The sequence below is a fragment of the Erpetoichthys calabaricus genome, chromosome 2 (assembly GCF_900747795.2).
Source record: "Erpetoichthys calabaricus chromosome 2, fErpCal1.3, whole genome shotgun sequence".
Classification (NCBI taxonomy): Eukaryota; Metazoa; Chordata; class Cladistia; order Polypteriformes; family Polypteridae; genus Erpetoichthys; species Erpetoichthys calabaricus.
The window spans coordinates 325,364,856-325,385,287 of record NC_041395.2 but is presented as its reverse complement, the minus strand read 5'-3'; the positions used below and the strand labels follow the sequence as shown (position 1 = coordinate 325,385,287).

General features: G+C 42.4%; 1 protein-coding gene across 2 annotated transcripts in view; it reads left to right on the top strand.

Moving 5' to 3' along the window:
• The window catches only part of LOC114647322 (pancreatic lipase-related protein 2-like), a 66,281-nt gene that overhangs the window by 16,433 nt on the left and 29,416 nt on the right, over positions 1 to 20,432 (top strand). For both annotated transcript variants that reach the window (XM_051923489.1, XM_028796010.2), the window contains exons 2-6: positions 5,069 to 5,223; positions 6,446 to 6,571; positions 7,699 to 7,833; positions 8,512 to 8,620; positions 11,940 to 12,059. In XM_051923489.1, the coding sequence (XP_051779449.1) occupies positions 5,188 to 5,223; positions 6,446 to 6,571; positions 7,699 to 7,833; positions 8,512 to 8,620; positions 11,940 to 12,059 (526 nt within the window). In that variant the 5' untranslated portion in view covers positions 5,069 to 5,187. The remainder of the gene's footprint in view (positions 1 to 5,068; positions 5,224 to 6,445; positions 6,572 to 7,698; positions 7,834 to 8,511; positions 8,621 to 11,939; positions 12,060 to 20,432) is intronic.

Genomic DNA, 20,432 nt, shown 5'->3' with positions numbered 1-20,432 from the left:
ATTCACTTACTGTTGTATCCTCAAAACCACCCCTTTTAGACAACTGTGTCTTTCCGGAACTGTTCAGCCATCAATAAGTGATTATGCGGCGTATACCTGCAGGAACACGTGTTGCGAGCGAGCGACACACACACACACGCGCGAGAGAGAGCGCGCTGGACACATAAGAATAATAATACTTCATTACATTGATATACCGGTGTTTTCAGTATTCAAAGCGCTATCCACACAGGGAGGAACCGGGAAGCAAGGTTATTATAGTTAACTAAAACTAAAATCAAAACTGAAACTATTATTAAAAAAACATTTTCGTAAACTGAAATAAAATAATTAACAAAACCGAAATGAAAAACTAAAACTAAACGAAACTATTAAAGTTGCTGGAAAGACTAACTGAAATAAAATAATAATTTACTAAAATATTTTTAGTTTTCGTTTTTGAATGAATATTCTTGCTGTTAGTCTTTAACCCTTGTAAGTTTTAACTCTAAAACAGAAAGTCATCCACCACGAACCGCCCGCACATATTCATCCAGTGAACGGTGGCTGGTGACGGAGGGCGGCTGTTCACACAGCATTTGCGGTGACAGAGCAAGCTGAGTGCGGGTGCATAAAGCGTGTGAAATAGAAAGCGATATGCGTGCCGCCTTTCTTTGTGCTTGTTGTATATCAAGATGTAATTCAAACGGCTGAAATCAGAATGTACTAGTCAACAAAATGTTTACCATATGGACAGAAAAATCAAGAGTGAGTAACATTTCAGTTTATTTCTCAGGTGTATGCTTTTTGTTGACAGCGATTCACCTGCCTCTTCGCAAAGGAGAAATCGTTTTTACTTTCTCATATACGAAGTATAGAGAAAGTATAGTAATCATGAAAAAATTCGACCTCGATATTTTGATGAATCTTGACATTATAGACTAACCAGTGTCCAACAATACTATTTTTTGGAATTGTGTGTGTACGCACGTGCATGTGTGTGTTTGTGTGTGTGTCTGTGTGTGTGTAAACACGATAACTCAAAAATGCAACTAGATAGATGGATGAAATTCGGCATGTGGTTTACACCATAGATCTGTATTAACTTTTGGGCCAAATCCATCACCCGGAAGTGGTACTTTACCTGAACACATACTCGATTTTTTTTTTTTTAATACAGCTGCAGAGTCCGATTTATTCAATTTTACTTTTATAATAATTGTTCAATATATTATTAATTTGATTTGTTGTTGATGGTTCCTTAATGTACATAATATAAAAATATAATCATTGTCTTGCGGTTTACTCCTCAAATATCCATCCCCATATCTGAGTATACAAGAAAGTCTCGAGGAGACCACTCCCGGTTGTTGAAAATAAAATGGCACTGATCGAGACTGACTAGGTCATCATACAAGATCAGCATATTGTTGCTGATCAATCACTTTTGCTTTAAAAACATCGTTTAACAACAAAGCGATACAAACAAAGGTAGAGAGTCTGACAAGTGATGAAAAACTAAACATACTAATGGGTTTTTGTATTTATTCCATATTTATTAATTTATCTTTTTTAGTTCATATTCACAACTCAAAATACCTGATATTGTGAAAGTAATCCATTAGCAGAATTATATTTTAAAATATTTGTCTCCCTTTTTTCAATGTTTTTCTCTCCCTCTCTCAAAATAGATAGTTGAAATCATCATATTCTTTTTGTTCTTAACATCAGCCTTATCATACATATTGCATACCAGGGATTTTTCCTGCCTTGCATCCAAACCTGCTGTGGTAGACTCCAGGTTTCCTGTGATCCTGCTCTGGATAAACAGGTTTAGATAATGTATATGTTGTTCTTAATCTCAGACGCTGTCTCTGTTGTTTTATGCCTATCCGTACTCCTATTACCTGCTCTTGCTCTGCTCATTATGGGTTTACTGTCCTTTATGGTGGTCTATTCAAGACTCACTGCCCTTAACCTTCACACTATATGCTTGTTGTTCTTTGTTTCCCTCAATACAGCTAGGTGGGGCAAGCACACTCATTCAAGTCTAAGAGCCCTGTTCTTCCTAAGCCCCTGTGATTTTCATGAGAAAATATTTTAAAAAGTATAAAATTGTGTAAAATTGTTCATATTCAGTGTCTAGTTTTGATTATGCTTGTTTTTATCAGACAAAAGAAAGACCAGATAATAAACTATGTGGTGTAGTAAGCTTCCACTAACATTAAACTCATATCCAAATCTGTTAAGTGTACAGTTCTGTCTGATTGTGACACAAAACTAACTCTGTAGGTGCTCCATGTCATAATTACTAAAACTAAAACTGAAACTAATATATATAAAAATAAAATAGAAATGTCTTTGTGAAATAAAAACTAAACTAAAACTAAAAATACACGATGAAGGAAAACTGAAACTAAACTGAATTTCCAAGTAAGGTCAGAAAAAATATAGAAATAAAAACTAATATAAAAAGGCAAAACTATAATAACCTTGCCGGGAAGCGAACCCAAAATCTTCCACAGTCTCCTTACTGCAAAGCAGCAGCACTACCATTGCGCTACAAGGCAGTTAAAGAATGCACCGGCCTCGATTTTGTTTTCACTTCTGTTTACAGCGATCGGGTCGTAGATAGCATTGTTGCAATGTTACTTTTCTTGGTGGTTTATTACATTACGGATGTTTCACATGTTCATTTTTTCCCCTGTGCTTAAAAGACATTAAAAAAGTGTTTCTCAACCGTGACTCCGGAACATCTCAGTACACAAGATATATTAAGCGTCAACAACGAAGACTCGCTACACTTTAATGAACAAGTGCTGAAACTTATCCCTACCGACGAAGTAACTTTCACCAGCGTGGCCTCCATCGTCACAGACGATCTCGCTTTCAGTCACGGACAATTGTATGTTGCTCTCTCCAGAGGTCCATCTTTTCATTCACTCACAGTGGTATCCTCAAACCCACCCCATTTGGACAACTGTGTCGTTCAGGAAGTGTTCACCCATCAATACATAATTATGTGGCGTATGCTACACCGCGGGTTGGCTAGTAACAGTATAATTGCATTGAAAGCGTACTGAAATTATTTTGAGTATTTGTTCCTTCCCCACTCAGATAATTATTTAAGCAATCCAAGCACCATCCAAGAGCAATGCCAAACAATTCAATGACAGGTCCATCCTAGAGCCGAGTTTGTGATGAGTTTCAACTTCTTTGATCCTGTCAGTCGTTTGTTGAGTTCAAGTGTGTTTTTCAAGTTTGTCGTTAATAATGGACATCGAGCAACGCATTAACATGAAACTTGGTTTCAAACTGCAAAAAGCACAGGAAACCCATCAGATGTTAAAATCGGTTTATGGTGACACTACACCGACAGTTAAGACTGTTTACAAGTGGTTTGATCGATTTCATAATGGATCTGACTCGGTTGAAGACGAGAAAAGATCAGGACATCCTTCATCATCAAAAACTGAGGAAAATGTTGAAATGGTTTCATTCTTCATCATGACAACGCTCCTTGTTACACATCCCTTCTAGTATGACAATTTCTGTTGAATAAAAACATCACGCTGTGTCCACATCCACCTTATTCTCCAGATCAGGCACCGTGTGACTTCTGGGTGTTCCCTAAATTGAAAATGACCATGAAAGGCGAACGATTTCAATGCATTGAGGACATCCAGGCAGCCACGACAGCCCAACTAAAGACACTCTCGAAAGAAAACTTCCATAACTGCTTCGTGAAGTGGCAGGAGTGTTGGGTTAAGTGCATTCAAAGTGGAGGAGAGTATTGTGAGGGTGACTAGTAGTTGTAAATCTTTTACTGCAATAAGCGTTTCTTTTTTAAAACATTCACCGTATTTTTTTTGCCCCTCAAAAAGATATTCGAAGTATACATTGTGATGGGCCTCATCGCAGTTTAATTTGTTTATAGTTTCAATAATTTTCAATATTTATATCCTGCATATCTACACGTGCCTGGAGTGTGTGAAGCAGCGCTCCACAATGGTCAACACAACAGCGGTGGAGAGATGCGCATCATTGTGAGGTTCCCTCAGAGGTTCCACTTTTTCCTTGTCTGTTTGATATTTAAGTTTATCGTACGGTTTGGAGTTTTGCCCCAGTGGCTTTCCCTCACTTTGGATGGCGAGATAATCCATTTGTTTGCCAAAATTCTTGGCTGAGGCCTTAGCAAGATTCCAGATATTCCCATTTGGCTTCCCTCTCCATTTTTGTAAGAAACATAAGAAGTTTGAGAAACGAGAGGAGACCATTCAGTCCGTCAAGCCCCTTTATTTAGCTCATAGCTAAGCTGTCCAAACATCTCATTCCGATTCTTCTTAAAAGTCGAAAAGGTTTCTGCTTCAACGACGTCAACCAAGTCTTGTTATTTTGTTTTGCTTTTTTTTTATCTTTTCATTGGGATTTCTGGTTTTCTATCTATTTTGTCGTTGTAGTTCTTTTTTGATTAAGGATTTAATTTATTTGGCTCTTTGACTTTCCTATAATAGGAGGAACATTTTGACGGTAGGTATCTCGCTTTTGATTCTCAATGGATATTTGGAATTTTTCTTTGTTTATGGGACACTTCTGCTATTCTTGGTCTATTTTTGGAGTTTTTTCTATTGTAGGCCAGAGGTTTTTAATGGTTCTTCTCTTCCATTCTGGATTATTTGGAATTAAAACCTTTTGCTGGGCCTACACACACTGAAAGCCTGCCTCTAGATTTTGGGGTGAGGCCCCTCATGATAGTAGGACTATGTGGAGGCTAAACTCTGAAATAAAATCTGTTTTGTGTTCTTGTGGAACAGGCACTCATTACAGACGTCTCCCACCTTGCACTTATAACTGATATTCCTTTTGCCTCCATATAGACCACAGCATTTTCTTCAATACATTGCCCAGTTGTGAAGATTCTTCAGGTCTTCTTGAATTGCTTTTTCTGTCTCCTCAGTGTTTGCTATCCCTCCAACTGTGGTGTCATTTGCACATTTCACAAGTGTATTCCAGAGATTACAATCAAGCTTGGAGATCAGTTCACTTGTGTTCTTATTTTCTATTTTCTTTTCTTTTCTTTGCCCTCTAGCTGCTGAAGTCTGCTATGACAGGCTCGGGTGTTTCACAGATAATATCCCCTGGGCTGGCACAGCAGAGAGACCAATCGCCAAGCTGCCTTGGCCACCTGAGCAAATCAACATTCGTTTTATGCTGTTCACTCGTCAGAATGTTCTCAGCTACCAGGTAAGCCCAAAAAGGGGTCCTGCCAATCTAACATAATCGCCATGCAGAACTGTTTAACCTAAAAACCGACTAGTCGGTATCACTCAAATTGTGAGATGGGTAGCACCGAGGTGACAAATGCTATGATCCTGTCAGAGATAGAAGATAATGTATTGTGGGTGATCTCTCGACAGACGTCACCTACGAGTTATCTTGTAAACCACATAGAAGAGTATTCATGGGTAACAGATGTAAATCGAGCATAGCAGGCGTCTGAAATAAGGACAAAAAATCAATATGGCATCACAGAACAGAATATTACTCTTTCATGTAGTGTTTGGATGACATGTGTTTTTCACAAACATAATGTAGAACCACAACTGTGTGAATATCTGTCAACAACTAGCGCCTCGCCACTATGAAGTTCATTGCAATGAATTGAGCAAGATCTAACTTATTAGACCCAGATGAGTTATCACACAGCTAGAGTGAACAAAGCCTTTATCACTCAGTATGAGAAATAAAGACAAAGGTGAGATGACAACGGGTTGGGGCGTCCATATATCTGATTGAGAAAATAACAAAAAAACTAACTGACATGTCACTGATACGCCTTTGCAGATGTAAGTCTCAGTATAGACTGATGTAAGATGGCGATGGAACCCCTTAAATGAAGCCAAGGCGGGATGGGCGGGTTAAAGGAACCGGAACCAAGAAGTGATCTTAGTTGTCGTCCTGTCGTCAGATCTGCCGAAGAGAAGGGAGGAGTAAACAGACAGAAATGAGGATGAGTTTAAAGGGTTAAAAGTGGTCAAGGTTTCTGCGTCAACTCCATGTCTCATTTGAGTCTCCCAGAAATCCAATGCTTCCTGGCTTCAGTCCTAAAGGCACTGGCCCTTAATTTCCACTGCCATCATCACATACCTGACTAGCCATTTAGTCGTACAAATTTTTCTGGATCTAATTTACTAAAGCGTTTGTGAGTTTAGAAGTTATGGATCAGGTCCCCCCACAGTCTCCTCTGCTTGGGGCTAAGGTGAAAGATCACAGTTTGTGGAAAAAGCAACTGCTGACTGAATAAGACTTGGGCTGGGGTGTTCATATGGAGACCAGCATCATCAGACAACAGCTTCATCGGTAGCCTGACAGGTCACCTCTACCTGCTTTTGTACAGGAAATTGTGAATGTCCACTGATATGACTTTCACTTTTTGTTTTTTGTTTTTTTGGCACATTGTGATCAGGAAATCACACCAGTAGATCCTTCCACAATTTCAGCTTCAAACTACAAAGGTGGCAGAACAACACGCATGATCACCCACGGGTTTGTTGACAAAGGAGATGAGAACTGGCTAAAGGACATGTGTAAGGTAAGGGGGGGACAAGGGCTGGGCTGGGGGCTAATTTACTACGCAGTTTGAGAAAGATCCAGGCCAGTAGAACCCCTGACATGGAGCAGGAACTTCTGAGAGGGCAGACAGAAACAGGAAAAGACCCTTGTGTGTGTCACCAGGGGGAGCATTTGACTTTGTTTGTTCTTTCTGGTCATCTGTGGTGGAGGCACCAGCAGGACAAAAGCCCATTTTGGTGTATTTGGTATAGTGCAGAACATGGACACTATATTAGTATTTTTTTCTTAGTGCCTATGCTATCTATCTATCTATCTATCTATCTATCTATCTATCTATCTATCTATCTATCTATCTATCTATCTATCTATCTATCTATCTATCTATCTATCTATGAGTTATATAGTGCCATTCATATCTATCTACCATATAGTGTCCTTCATTATCTATCTATCTATCTATCTATCTATCTATCTATCTATCTATCTATCTATCTATCTATCTATCTATCTATCTATCTATCTATCTATCTATCTATCTATCTATTATATAGTGCCTTTTCTATCTATCTATCTATCTATCTATCTATCTATCTATCTATCTATCTATCTATCTATCTATCTATCTATCTATCTATCTATTATATAGTGCCTTTTCTATCTATCTATCTATCTATCTATCTATCTATCTATCTATCTATCTATCTATCTATCTATCTATCTATCTATCTATCTATCTATTATATAGTGCCTTTTCTATCTATCAGATGTACCAGACAGACAGATATGAAAGGCACTGTATAATAGATAGATATGAAAGGTATGTACTACATAGACAGAAAGGCACTATACAGTATAGTATAGACAGTTAGATAGAAAAGCCACTACATAATAGATAGCTGAATATTTAGCTGATTCTAAGGTGAGATTGCAGACAGTGGTGAAGAACAAGGTACTCAGCACCAGGCCTAAATGTCTTCACCTCTTAGCAGTCTCCCCCACATTAACAATATGTCAGTTCCTTGAGTCATATCAGTGGTCAGAGTTTATCTACAGCAGACGCTTCAGTCGGCCTTCAGTGTAGGCAGCACCTTGAACCACAAGTCCCTTGACAAAGCTGCCCCTTTCTGTGCTCTCTGTTCTCATCAGATGATGTTCCAGGTGGAGGATATTAACTGCATTTGCATCGACTGGAAGGGAGGCTCAAGGACTTCATACACCCAGTCGGCTCAGAACATCCGGGTGATCGGAGCCGAAATCGCCTACCTGATCCAGTTGCTAATGGTGAGCTGAACTGTCAAGGCAGACTAACCCTTTTGGATGACTGGTGACCTCAGTGATCAGAATTGTAAGTTAAGTCTTTAATTTATGTGGCGTCATGGGGGTCAAGCTAAAATCTCTGGGGCATCTAAAACCTTCAACAAAGGAGATGACAGATGAAGGTATGTGAGGATGAGCTAACAGGGAACTGAGGTCAGTAAGCTCAGTGCATCATTGTAACTTTAAAATGACATTTACAGAAAATGACACAAGCACACACATTTTTGGGCTGCAGGCCTTGTGTGCACCCTGGGTTTGGGTGACGGAGTGCCGTCTCAAATGCAGGGAGTGTGAAATGGGGTCTTGATCAGCTCCCTCTGCTGTCCCCTTGCTGAACTGTCATGATGCTTTCTTTCATCTGTTTTTCCACACCCACCTATAGGCTATGAGGGGGCGGAGCCTATGCTGGATGCAAAGCAGGAGCCAATCCTGTGTGAGATGCCCGTCCAGTCCAGTCCAGTATGTGCACACACACACACACACACACTCACACACACCTCAGTCCATCACACCAAACCTAACCTGCACATCTGCAGTCTGAAAGTGAGTTGGAGTCTGCGGAGAGGCAGTGTGTGCGTCTTCTCCTCCAAAGTGCTTTTATAAAGTGTTACTACAATGACGTCTCCATCTTGTTTTTCTCAGAATGATTACAACCAGAAGCCTGCAGATTTCCATATTATCGGTCACAGCTTAGGAGCACACTGTGCTGGCGAGGTGGGCAAGAGAATCAAAGGGCTGGGGAGGATCACAGGTACGCCGCTCTTCTTCTTCTGTGTCTTTGGCTTTAGCGACTGAGGCTCATCATAGGCCTTTGGAGGTTTGCTCAAGTTTGCCAAAAGCAATCAGAAGTTGATGATATAAAAGGGCAAGAAAATAAAAACCTAAATGACAGTTAAAGAAGGATGGCCTGGTGGCACAATGGTTAACGCTATGGAATTGTAGGGTTGTAGGGTTCAGTTCTGAGCCTATTCACCACTTCTGTGCCATCTTCATGTTCGCCCCGTGTCTGTGTGCGCTCTCCTCTGGTATTTCTGCTTATCTGGAGACTCTGATATGTGTGCCTTGTGATGGCCAGGGGTCCCAAACCCAACCTGAATAGCCCCCACACCAGGTGGCTACTTAATCATGTTTTGGCTCAGCCAGGGACAAGTGTGTCTTCTCTTATTTGAATATTGCTTTTGTTTTTCAAATATTAGTTCATATATTGCACTATTGATTATGTTTTGGTTTCATTCCTTCTGCATTTTATTTATTATATATTGACTTGACTAATGCTATGTGTCTGTTGTGAAGGCTAGGGGGCGCAACAGAGCCCCAAACCCCAAGCACGAACACACAAACAAGTCCCGGGGTTCAAACCAGAGGGGTGTTAATTACAAAATGCCTTGTACAAACAGTTAAGCAGGTGTCTCTTCTTCTTCCTCTCCCTCCGCACTGCTGCTCCTCCATTCAAGTGTTGCCTTCCATTCTTCCAGCACCAACTCGCCTGGACAAGGCAGTCCCATTTATTGAAGACCTAGGAGTGCTTCCGGTGCCAGGGCTTCACCTGTTGGAAGCAGTTGTGGGTCATATGGAAGTCCTAAATATTAGGAGTCCTAAATGCACTTGCTCTTTAGTTCCCACTGGTGGCCGCGAGCATTTAATTCACCGTTAAGTTGAAAGAATTCTGCTTGATCTACAAACCTCATTTCCAAAGAAGTTAGGATACTTTCTAAAAATGCAATAAAAACTAAAATCCGTAATGTTGTAATTCACTTGAACCTTTAATTCAACAGACAAATGGACAAACAAAAGACTTTCAGTGTCTTCACCAACAAACTTAATTCTATTTGTTAAACATCAACACGTTTACTCCAAAAGAGTTGGTGACTGAGGCGAGTTTACCACTGGGGGTCGCATGCCCTTTTCTTTTAATTATAATTCTTAATTGTTTGGGAACGGAAGAAAGTAATTGTTGCAGGTTTTCAAGTGGACTTTTGGCCCATTCTTGGTATATACAAGACTTGAGCTGCTCAACAGTCTGTGGTCGCCGTTGTCTGATTCTCCTCTTCACGATAAGCCAGACATTTTCAATGGGAGACATGGAGCGGGCGGGCCAGTCGAGCATACTGACTCTTTGTCTGTGAAGCCACACTGTTGTAACCTGTGCAGAATGAGGCCTGGCATTGTCCTGCTGAAATATACGTGGAGTTCCAGGGAGAAGACGTCATCTTGACAGGAGCGCAGGTCTCTCTAAAATTCCAATGTAAGCTTCCACATCCATGGTACAGATCCCCCATGCACCCCCATACCATCACAGATGCTTTCATTGGTAACAGTCTGGATGGTCTTTTTCATCTTTGGCTCATAGAATCCGATGACCAACAAGCTGAAACGTGGACTCATCTGACCACAGAACACGTTTCCGTTGCCTTTCGGTCCACCTCAGATGAGTTTGGACCCAGAGAACTTGCCGACGTTTCTGCACAAAATTGACAGATGGCTTCCTCTTTACATTATACAGTTTCAGGGAGCATTTCTTGATGCAGCAGTGGAAGGTGTGAGGGGACAATCATCTCCCAAAGTCCTCCCGAACCCATGTGGCCCATAATGTCCATCACGGCAGCATGATGGTTTCTAATGCAGTACCGCCCAAGGCTGGAGTTCTTAACCCCTAGGGAGTCCATGTGCAAAACTCGCCATCACGCTTACCACACGTGCTTACTGCTTCAACCCAACAAGCCAAATGCGCTCAGCAAACAAACGACGGTCTTTTCCGGAAGTTGTGCCACGTGACTACAGTAAGCTCAAGGTACAAGATCATCACACAGCGAACAGCGCAACGTCACTGAACGCACAGGACGACCTACAAACAACCCCTCTGTACGACTAAACAGGACTGAACGGAAATGCTTTTGCTATTTTTTTCGTTTTTCTCAATTTTCGTTCTCGTTTTAGTTTGTTCACATATCACTAATTTTTATTTTTATTTAGTTTCAGTTTTACATACTTCAAGCTTGTAAAACGAAAAACAATATTTTTAGTTCTAGTTCTCGTTTCCGTTATGAAAATATCGCTGGAATGGACCCGCATCGTCACACCTTACAGAATGTCACTTGTATCCCCTTGCCAGTCTCACTTTGCCTCTGGCCCAACTCTTTTGGAGTGTCTGGCAGGCATCAATTTCTAATTTTATTTTTGTTTGTTTAACAAACAGAATTAAGTTTGACGGTGAAAACACTGAAAATCTTTCTTTTTTTCTTTGTCCTTTTGCCTGTTTAAATAAAAAGTTTGCGTGAATTACCAAATCACAGATTTTAGTAATCGTTGCATTTTTACAAAGTGGCCCGACCTTTTATTCGGAAATGTACTTTATCGATGCCTTTGAGGATTTTGGAGACCTGAATGAGGTCCCCATGCAGTCTCCAGGTCTCAATTTTGTCTTCCCTGACACCGCACCTTCCTGGGCATCCAGTGCACACGTTCCTGGCAGTGCCCTTCCTCTGACATGTCCATGTAAATTGACATCTCCTCTGGCCGTGTTGGTTTTCCTCTTTCCCTAAGGGTTACGCTGTCTCGTTTGTGTCTTGTGCCAGCCTTTCCAACACTAAAAGCAGGTTGGTAAATGATCTTCATGTATAATACTGAGGAGTGGCACTGTGGCACACTGGCGACAGCTGTTGCCTCTCCAGATCCAGCATCCTCTGTGTGAATCCCATGCCCGTCCATGTGAGGTCCACGTGTTCGTCTCACACATCCCAAACCCCATATTAACCTGAAGTTGTAAACTGACCCTGGTCAGGACTTTGACCATCTGAAGGACTGGCACTTTGTCCTTACACGTTTCCTACCTACCACCTGATTCTGCCAGGTTAGGCTCTGGCATCCCAAACCTGAAGTGAATTATGTCACATTTTTATGTTACATTATAAAGCAGTGGGCACTTTTCTGTATACTTTATTGAGAATCAAACTTAATAGAAGCGTAATCCATAAAGGGGAAAACAAAAGGTCCACTTGATATATGAAGAGTCAAGTGCTGGCAGCCCGCTGTGCCCTCAGTCACATCACCTCTGCTTTCTTTTTTTCCAGGCTTGGACCCAGCTGAGCCCTACTTCCAGGGCACCCCCATCGAAGTGAGGCTGGACCCCAGCGACGCCGTCTTCGTTGATGTCATCCATACAGACGCAGCACCTCTGATCCCCTACTTGGGTAAGGTGTGCCGCCGATGAGGGGAATACGATGAAGGGGTGGCTGAAGATGCCATCGATTCAGTCTCTGGTCACATTTGTACTCACAGGCACATGTACACTGAGATTATTGCAGACATCTTCTAAATAATTGAAAAGCTTGATGGCTCCAGACTCAACTGGCAAAGCGGTCACACGAAAAGTTGTTAAGAACAGGCAGTGATACAGCGCGTTGCTGCACCCACCACACGACAAACCACCTCAAGATCCCAAATTAGGACCTGAATGCAGCCGTGCAACGGGTGACACCTCAGCACCACACACTAGTGTGAACGGAGTGGAACGGTGTGAGGCTTTTTACAGTGGCTGTTGTTTCAGTCCGACAAGATGGAGGACCAAATTAGCGGTTGTTAGCAGGACTGGCACAACAGCCACTGTAAAAAACCTCATGCTGTTCCACTCCATTCAGACTAGTGTGTGGTGCTGAGGTGTCACCCGTTGCACGGCTGCACCCCAAAGTTGGTTCTCCATGTTGCAGGACTGGTTGCAGGTTAACGTCACACCCAGGATGAAGCAACTGCAGGTTAAGGGCCACACGACAAGCGAGGCTATCAAATAAAAGAGCGCTCTTGTTAGCAGCACCTGTCTGGTCACACTTACAGGTAATCTAACTTTGACAGCGTTAAATTATCAGACTACGCCACCCAGTTTTATTAAGAGACTGGGCACTCTTGATATTTACATTTACATTTACACTTACATTATTTAGCAGACGCTCTTATCCAGAGCGACTTACAACAGTGCTTAGTAGTCTACGACTGTTCTTCAGTCTTTAAGGCTAGGATTAAATCTACTGTCATTAAACAAGTTACCGCTGACCAAGTTGTACACAAAACCATGCTAGAAGAAAATAATAGTAAGTTGTTAGTACTAGGAGTTAGTACAATTTCTCAAAAAAAAAAAAAAAAAGGGTAGAAAAAAGTATGGGGACTTTAGTCCCCCAAGTGCTGTTTAAAGAAGTGTGTCTTCAGATGACGTTTAAAGACAGTGAGGGTCTCCGCTGTTCGTACAGCAAGAGGAAGTTCGTTCCACCACTGAGGAGCCAACACTGCAAAGAGTCTTGATGCATGTCGTCCTCTTCTTTTAAGTAAGGGTGGTTCGAGACGAGCAGTGGTTGATGATCTGAGAGAGCGAGAAGTGACACGCTGCTTAACCAGTGCTGATATGTAAGGTGGTGCAGTTCCAGTTTTGGCCTTAAAGGCCAGTGTTAGGGTTTTGAACCTGATGCGGGGAGCCAGTGCAGGTTCCGCAGCAGAGGTGTAGTGTGTGAGAATTTGGGAACATTAAAAATGAGTCTTGCAGCTGCATTCTGGATCAATTGAAGTGGTCGTGTTGCCTTTAGTGAAAGTCCAGACATCAGAGAGTTGCAGTAGTCCAGCTTAGAGATGACCAAGGTCTGGACGAGAAGCTGAGTAGCCTCTGTAGTGAGAAAGGGGCGGATTCTCCTGATGTTGTAAAAAAGATATCTGCAGGACCTGGAGAGGTTGCTGATGTGTGGAGAAAAAGACAATTCTTCATCTAGAGTGACACCAAGACTTCTTGCTGTTTTTGAGGGGACGATAACCGAGTTGTCAAAAGAGATTGCAAGGTCAAGATTCGGAGATGAGTTGCCTTTGATGTATAAGAGTTCAGTCTTGCTGGGATTCAACTTGAGGTGGTGGGATGTCATCCAAGAGGAGATATCAGCAAGGCAGTTTGAGATGCGGGTTGAGACCTGCTGGTCATCTGGTGGAAAGGAGAGAATGAGTTGAGTGTCATCTGCATAGCAGTGGTAAGAGAATCCATGTCCAGCTATTACCTTCTCAAGAGAACCTGTGTATAAGGAGAAGAGAAGGGGTCCTAGGACAGAGCCCTGAGGAACACCAGTGGTCAATCTTCATGGAGCTGACAGGGAGCCTTGCCAGGCAACCTGGAATGTCCGGTCAGCAAGGTATTTACCGATGATATTTACCGATAACAGCGCACAGGTTTCATTAAATTGGACGGTGACACAGCAGAAATTTCAGTAAAAGCAACAGTAACTTCTATTACCCAAGACAATATAAAGTACATTAAAAAGATCATCAGTCGTCATCATTCAGTCAGTCATTGTCCAACCCGCCATATCCTAACACGGGGTCACGGGGGTATGCTGGAGCCAATCCCAGCCAGCACAGGGCGCAAGGCAGGAACAAATCACTGGGCAGGGCGCCAGCCCACCGCAGGGCACACACACCAAGCACACACTAGGGACAATTTAGGATTGCCAATGCATCTAACCTGCAAGCCTTTGGACTGATAAACAAACATTAAAAAAATCTAACAATATCACACGGCCCATTGTCGGTCAATGGTGCTAGTTTCGGTCATTATGGAAAGGTACTGTTTATAAGGTTGGAGAAACCTGCAGTCAACTGAGACTGAGGAAGTCACTTGGATGAGTGATGTAACGTATGTCCCTGGAAAAGAACTATGTCCAGATGAACTGAATCAACTTTCTAGAATTTCCTTACCTGGATTATTGAGTAGGCTTCGAGACATGTTGATGTGGGCTCGAGTGTGCAGTGTTGATGGTCGACCGGACTGAGCTTCGTCGGGTACTCTTCCTCTTCCCACTTTAAAGTTTTCGTCAAGTCTTGCTCTCTTTACTTCTGTACTGTGCCCACATCCCTTGGTGAATTTCAGCAGGTTTCACTCCCTCTGCCCAAGGAGGTCTCACCTCAGCGTATTGTTCAATCCTGCAGTGCAGTGTCCATGTTTAATTGACCTTGGCTTCAACTAGACTAACAGCAGAGTGCTGTGTGTGTCCCAACTACCCATAAGCCATTGTGAATGTGTTGTAGGGAGTCATTAATTGATTTAAACAATTTTTGAAACTTGTTTAGTATGGCTGTAATGGGCTGGCACCCTGCCCGGGGTTTGTTTCCTGCCTTGTGCCCTGTGTTGGTTGGGATTGGCTCCAGCAGACCCCCGTGACCCTGTAGTTAGGATATAGCGGGTTGGATAATGGATGGATGTTTAGTATGGTGGGGAATTACAATGTTGTTGGTTTTTTTTATATGTTATGATGAAAGTAGCTATTCTATTAATTGATTGAATGAATTAATTTATGTGCGCCCCACAATTTTTAGTCACATGTGTAACCACGAAAATTGTGGTTAAAGAAAAATGTATTTTTGTTTTTTAGTGCATTTATAACTAAAGTAAATAAAATCATTTTTACTTCAAAAAATGTTTTTATATATTTTATCTTTCTAATGTAAAAATACATCCATTTAAAACTGCCAAGTTTGTTCGAGTGGGCCTGAGCCAGCCCCTTATGGCGCAGACTGTGCAGGACAAATGTAACAATGGCCCAGTCCTCAGCAGGCTCCAAGTGACAAATGGCACAGAATGGATTTGACTTGGTTATTAATAACTAGGAAACAATCGCGGCCTCCAGTCCTCGAAGAAAGGTAGTTCATGCTCTTCTTGTGAAAACTCAGTACCCCAGGGTCACTCCGCCTAGGGGGCCGCTACCTTTGGTGTGCCCTAACATTGGGTATGACTGTCTTACGCACTCGGATATGCAAAACGTTTTAACGTCAGCCAGCAGCACGTTTCCATTGTGGCAACCGGTGCTTTCTCTCTTCGCCATGGACAATGACGATCCACAGTGAGTACATTACAGATTCCACGCTCCTAAGTGTATGTGTTGCAAACGGTTTCTTATTGCGCGTCGACAGGGAGGTATAATGTTTGTGAAGGGCTTGTTAAGGTTGATAATTCTGTTTCTACAGTCCGTTACACATCGATAGGAGCGCCACACGACCCCGAGATCTCCTCTGCACTCTTCTCTATCTGTACTAACTTTTTTATATATATTTTTTTTTACTTTTTAGTTTTTGAGTATTTTACCAATGATTTTTCTTTAATCATTCTTCATGAACAGGAAGCGTCTTCAAAAGTATCACATCTTCGTTGCAGAATTATTTGAATACTAAAAAAAATTCTATTTTGGTGTCTATTTTCCTGTTCAGGCTCTTCTGGGATTAGCACTTGGTCGATGCGAAAAAAAAATATCGATGACAGAACGTCAAGCTTACGACAATACTCCCTCACCGTGATTATTACGGCTATGCCTTAGCAAGAGTAAACAAGTCAAGTCGGCCCGCGTATTCAGCCACCCCACTCACTAGAAGGGGCACGTGAGGGCAATCCGACGCGTCTCTCACTTGTAGGCTCCTATATCCCACTATATTCTCTCTCTCCGTCATTGATAGATAGATAGATAGATAGATAGATAGATAGATAGATAGATAGATAGATAGATAGATAGATAGATAGAGTGAGTGCATCCGGAAAGTATTCACAGCGCATCACTTTTTCCACATTTTGTTATGTTACAGCCTTATTCCAAAATGGATTAAATTCATTTTTTTCCTCAGAATTCTACACACAACACCCCATAATGACAACGGGAAAAAAGTTTACTTGAGGTTTTTGCAAATTTATTAAAAATAAAAAAACTGAGAAATCCCATGGACATAAGTATTCACAGCCTTTGCTCAATACTTTGTCGATGCACCTTTGGCAGCAATTACAGCCTCAAGTCTTTTTGAATATGATGCCACAAGCTTGGCACACCTATCCTTGGCCAGTTTTGCCCATTCCTCTTTGCAGCACCTCTCAAGCTCCATCAGGTTGGATGGGAAGCGTCGGTGCACAGCCATTTTAAGATCTCTCCAGAGATGTTCAATCGGATTCAAGTCTGGGCTCTGGCTGGGCCACTCAAGGACATTCACAGAGTTGTCCTGAAGCCACTCCTTTGACATCTTGGCTCTGTGCTTAGGGTCGTTGTCCTGCTGAAAGATGAGCCGTCACCCCAGTCTGAGGTCAAGAGCGCTCTGGAGCAGGTTTTCATCCAGGATGTCTCTGTACATTGCTGCAGTCATCTTTCCCTTTATCCTGACTAGTCTCCCAGTTCCTGCTGCTGAAAAACATCCCAGTGCTTTGAGTACTGAGAAAAGCGCTATATAAATGTAATGAATTATTATTATTATTATTATCCCCACAGCATGATGCTGCCACCACCGTGCTACACTGTAGGGATGGTGCCAGGTTTCCTCCAAACGTGACGCCTGGCATTCACACCAAAGAGTTCAATCTTTGTCTCATCAGACCAGAGAATTTTCTTTCTCATGGTCTGAGAGTCCTTCAGGTGCCTTTTGGCAAACTCCAGGCGGGCTGCCATGTGCCTTTTACTAAGGAGTAGCTTCTGTCTGGCCACTCTACCATTCAGGCCTGATTGGTGGATTGCTGCAGAGATGGTTGTCCTTCTGGAAGGTTCTCCTCTCTCCACAGAGGACCTCTGGAGCTCTGACAGAGTGACCATCGGGTTCTTGGTCACCTCCCTGACTAAGGCCCTTCTCCCCTGATCGCTCAGTTTAGATGGCCAGCCAGCTCTAGGAAGAGTCCTGGTGGTTTCGAACTTCTTCCACTTATGGATGATGGAGGCCACTGTGCTCATTGGGACCTTCAAAGCAGCAGAATTTTTCTGTAACTTTCCCCAGATTTGTGCCTCGAGACAATCCTGTCTCGGAGGTCTACAGACAATTCCTTTGACTTCATGCTTAGTTTGTGGTCTGACATGAACTGTCAACTGTGGGACCTTATATAGACAGGTGTGTGCCTTTCCAAATCATGTCCAGTCAACTGAATTTACTACAGGTGGACTCCAATGAAGCTGCAGAAACATCTCAAGGATGATCAGGGGAAACAGGATGCACCTGAGCTCAATTCTGAGCTTCATGGCAAAGGCTGTGAATACTTATGTACATGTGCTTTCTCAGTTTTTTTATTTTTAATAAATCTGCAAAAACCTCAAGTAAACTTTTTTCACGTTGTCATTATGGGGTGTTGTGTGTAGAATTCTGAGGAAAAAAATGAATTTAATCCATTTTGGAATAAGGCTGTAACATAACAAAATGTGGAAAAAGTGATGCACTGTATATCCCACTATATTCTCTCTCCGTCATTGTTGTGTGTGCGTTAATTGGGATCAAATAACCATTGATTATGACGAAATTTGTTATGTAATTGCATCGGCTTTGATGGATTATTATATTATTGTCAATATTGTACATGTGTGCAAAATTTGAAGAAATTCACTTTGCCAAAAGTGGTTTTAAAATCAGTTGCAAGATTTGGCCCAGGCAAACAAACAGACAGATGAGCCAAGTTAAATAAAATCGTCTAAAAATTAACTAATGTAAAAGAGGACAAAGATAACGACTCCATATTATTGTAAAAGCAAAAACAATAAAGCATTTCAGAAAATGGAACGCCTCTGAGGATGCGAGGGTCAGGCCAAACATGAAGAGGACAGGTCCAGGTGGACAGACAACACCAGAAAATTTAACAGTAGGTAGAGACTAGAAGCGGGCATTATACCGCAACATATATTCATCTGGTATGGATTCTGAGAAAACTGTTTTACCGATGTTCTAAGAATCAGTGAAAAACTTACACAGCAAAACATAAAGTATGCATATGAAAGGAAATGTGAAATGTGGTTTTGTGTTGGTATGAGTGTCTTAAAGGTAATCTTTGTGCATGTCACAAGTGAGCACTCTCCTGTAGAAGAATTATTTGGAGGTCAAGACTAAAAAACTTCAATTGGTCACAGCGCACATTAAAAAGCTGTAAACGTCCTGTCCAGTGATGGTGTAGTGGTTTCTACAGTGCCATGCATTCTTCAGTGCTGCTGGGATGGGCACCTGCTCTCTGTGATACTCTGGGCAGAGCCAATGGTGAAACGACGGATAAAGATTCTTACGATTACAGTGACCTCCATGTCCCTGTGTGGGCTCGCCATCTCAAAGTGACGTGTCTGCTTGGGCAGTCACATGGAGATTTCAATGCCAGGTAAGCAGAGGGAGAGGCCATTAGTGATCCCATGTTTAGATTTTTATGTACAGATATAGGGAAATATATCAATTGTTCCTTTATGGCCTCTGCTAGGTGTCCCTGGCTTTGCAGACCTTTATTTCCCTCCTCAGAACTCTGTTAGGTTCTGCTGCTGTTTGTCAACTAATAACAGGGGGTTAAAACGCCAGCTGCCAGATGAGTATGTGGGGCATAATGATTTGAGCTCCATGATCAGAGAGGCATGGTAGGAGTTAACAATAGCATCATACTTGCAAGATTTCATAGTGAGTAAAAAATTGTTATCTATAAAGATATAATTAATTCTTGAGTAACAATGTCATACTGGTGAGAAGAAGGAATATGCTCTTGAGTTCCATCCATCCATCCATCCTCTTCCACTTATCTGAGGTCGGGTCGCGGCGGCAGCAGCTTGAGCAGAGATACCCAGACTTCCCTCTCCCTGGCCACTTCTACTAGCTCTTCCGGGAGAATCCCGAGGCATTCCCATGCCAACTGGGAGACATAGTCCCTCCAGTGTGTCCTGGGTCTTCCCCGTGGCCTCCTCCCGGTTGGACGTGCCCGGAACACCTCACCAGGGAGGCGTCCAGGAGGCATCCTGATCAGATGCCCGAGCCACCTCATCTGACTCCTCTCGATGCGGAGGAGCAGCGGCTCTACTCTGAGCTCCTCCCGGATGACTGAGCTTCTCACCCTATCTTTAAGGGAAAGTCCAGACACCCTGCGGAGGAAACTCATTTCGGCCGCTTGTATTCGCGATCTCATTCTTTCGGTCACTACCCATAGCTCAAGACCATAGGTGAGGGTAGGAACATAGATCGACTGGTAAATTGAGAGCTTTGCCTTACGGCTCAGCTCCTTTTTCACCACGACAGACCGATGCAGAGCCTTCATCACTGCGGGCGCTGCATCGATCCGCCTGTCGATCTCACACTCCATTCTTCCCTCACTCGTGAACAAGACCACGAGATACTTGAGCTCCTCCACTTGAGGCAGGATCTCGCTCCCAACCCTGAGAGGGCACTCCACCCTTTTCCGGCTGAGGACCATGGTCTCGGATTTGGAGGTGCTGATTCCCATCCCAGCCGCTTCACACTCAGCTGCGAACCGATCCAGAGAGAGCTGAAGATCACGATCAAGAGAGAGCTCTTGAGTTTAGATTTAGAAATCTCTAAGGGTCTAATATGTTATGATCAATTACAAACTGTGCAATTGTTTTTGCAGTGTTAGATGTTATCGCCTCTGTAGCTGAAGACCTATCCAGGTCTGGGTTTAAAACACAGTTGCAGTCTCCAGCCATTATAATTTTTTGAGTGTTCACATTAGGAATGGATGCAAAAATGTTTTGGTGAAGTCTCTATCATCCACATTCGTACATAGACATTTATCAAAATCACTTCATAATAAAATAAATTACCCATCACCCTCA